This window comes from Microtus ochrogaster, linkage group LG2 (assembly GCF_000317375.1).
Source record: "Microtus ochrogaster isolate Prairie Vole_2 linkage group LG2, MicOch1.0, whole genome shotgun sequence".
Classification (NCBI taxonomy): Eukaryota; Metazoa; Chordata; class Mammalia; order Rodentia; family Cricetidae; genus Microtus; species Microtus ochrogaster.
In genome coordinates, this window is record NC_022028.1 from 19,861,363 (window position 1) to 19,862,687 (window position 1,325).

At 44.8% G+C, this 1,325-nt stretch overlaps 1 protein-coding gene across 1 annotated transcript in view; it reads left to right on the forward strand.

Moving 5' to 3' along the window:
- Ptpn18 (protein tyrosine phosphatase, non-receptor type 18) overlaps positions 1-1,325 on the forward strand; it is a 22,203-nt gene that overhangs the window by 13,773 nt on the left and 7,105 nt on the right. Inside the window, exon 6 of the mRNA XM_026785707.1 lies at positions 1,033-1,101. Within this exon, the coding sequence (XP_026641508.1) occupies positions 1,033-1,101 (69 nt within the window). The remainder of the gene's footprint in view (positions 1-1,032; positions 1,102-1,325) is intronic.

Below are 1,325 nucleotides of genomic sequence, written 5' to 3' on the forward strand. Positions count from 1 at the left end.
CTTCTCCCTCTTCCTCTTCCTCTTCTTCTTCTTCTTTGTTTATGTTGCAGTATCTTCATGCTCACTGCTTTTTTCCCCTTTGGGGTTTAACCTGCTGTTTGTGAACTTCAAGTGTTTTAGAATTCCCTTTAGGGCTGGTTTTGCACCTTACACTTCAGCCTTTGTTATATTCGTGTTCTCATTTTGACTATTTATATTGCTATTTTAAGGTCTTTGCCGCTTTCCTCTGTCGCTTCTGGATCTTTTTCTACTTGCTGACTATTTCCCTGGTAACAAGTCACACGTTACTGCGTCATTGTTTATCAAGGACATTTTTATTAGGTGCTGGATGGTTGAAGTGTTTCCTAGTTTAGCGCTAGGTTGTGTTGACTTTCGTTGAAGAGTATTTCAAGTGCTTTACTTTTCTAGGAAGGTAGCCAAGTCTCTTTTGAATGTTTTATTGTCTGGCCCTTTCTATTTCCTTGGTTTCTGTTTGCATAGCTCTCTCTTCTCTGAAAATTCAGTGTTGCCCTCTCTGAGCCGTGATCTGTGTTTCTGTAGCATGTTGGAATAATGAGGCTCCTTAGTTCCTACATGTCAAGGCAGTAGGCCAGTTAGTCCACTTAGTGCCTACACCCCTGCAGTGCATGTGTCTTTGATGGGAAGCATTGGTTCATGTACTTAGTTCTAGCTCCAGGCAGCAGGAGGATACCCTGAACTGCCTTCCCCCAGTGTAATCAAAACATTGCCCCTCAGAGTCAGGTAGATCTCTGTGAGTTCGAGGCCAGCCTGGTCTACAGAGCGAGTTTCAGGATACCCAGAATGACACAGAGAAACCGTGTCTCAAAAAACCAAAATAAATAAATACATAAATACAAAACTAATCTTGCCCCTATGGAGTGTGCGGAGTGTGCATGTGTTTAACGTCATACTCTACAGCTGGCCTCTATCACAGCCACAGCTTCTGGCCCTTCCATGGGTCTCACTTGGGTGTCTTGGCACTCTGAAAGTGACCTTCCCACTTACTCTTGCCTTTCCTCCCTCCCTCTGCAGAAGAAGTGTGAACGTTACTGGGCCCAGGAGCAGGGGCCACTGCAGACAGGGCCTTTCTGTATCACCCTGGTAAGCCGGAACAGGGGTGGGAACAAGGTGGGCTCTGCAGGCCTTGGGTAGTGGGGAGGTCTCCATCCAGGAAGATATAGAGAAACCTTAGACTGGATGTGCAACGATGAGCCGTTTTCTCACAGCTCCCTGACACCACGGGAGACTCAGAACACTCTCGGGTTGTCATCAGAACACAATTTAAAATTTTTAAAATTTATTTTTACTTTATTATTATTTTATTG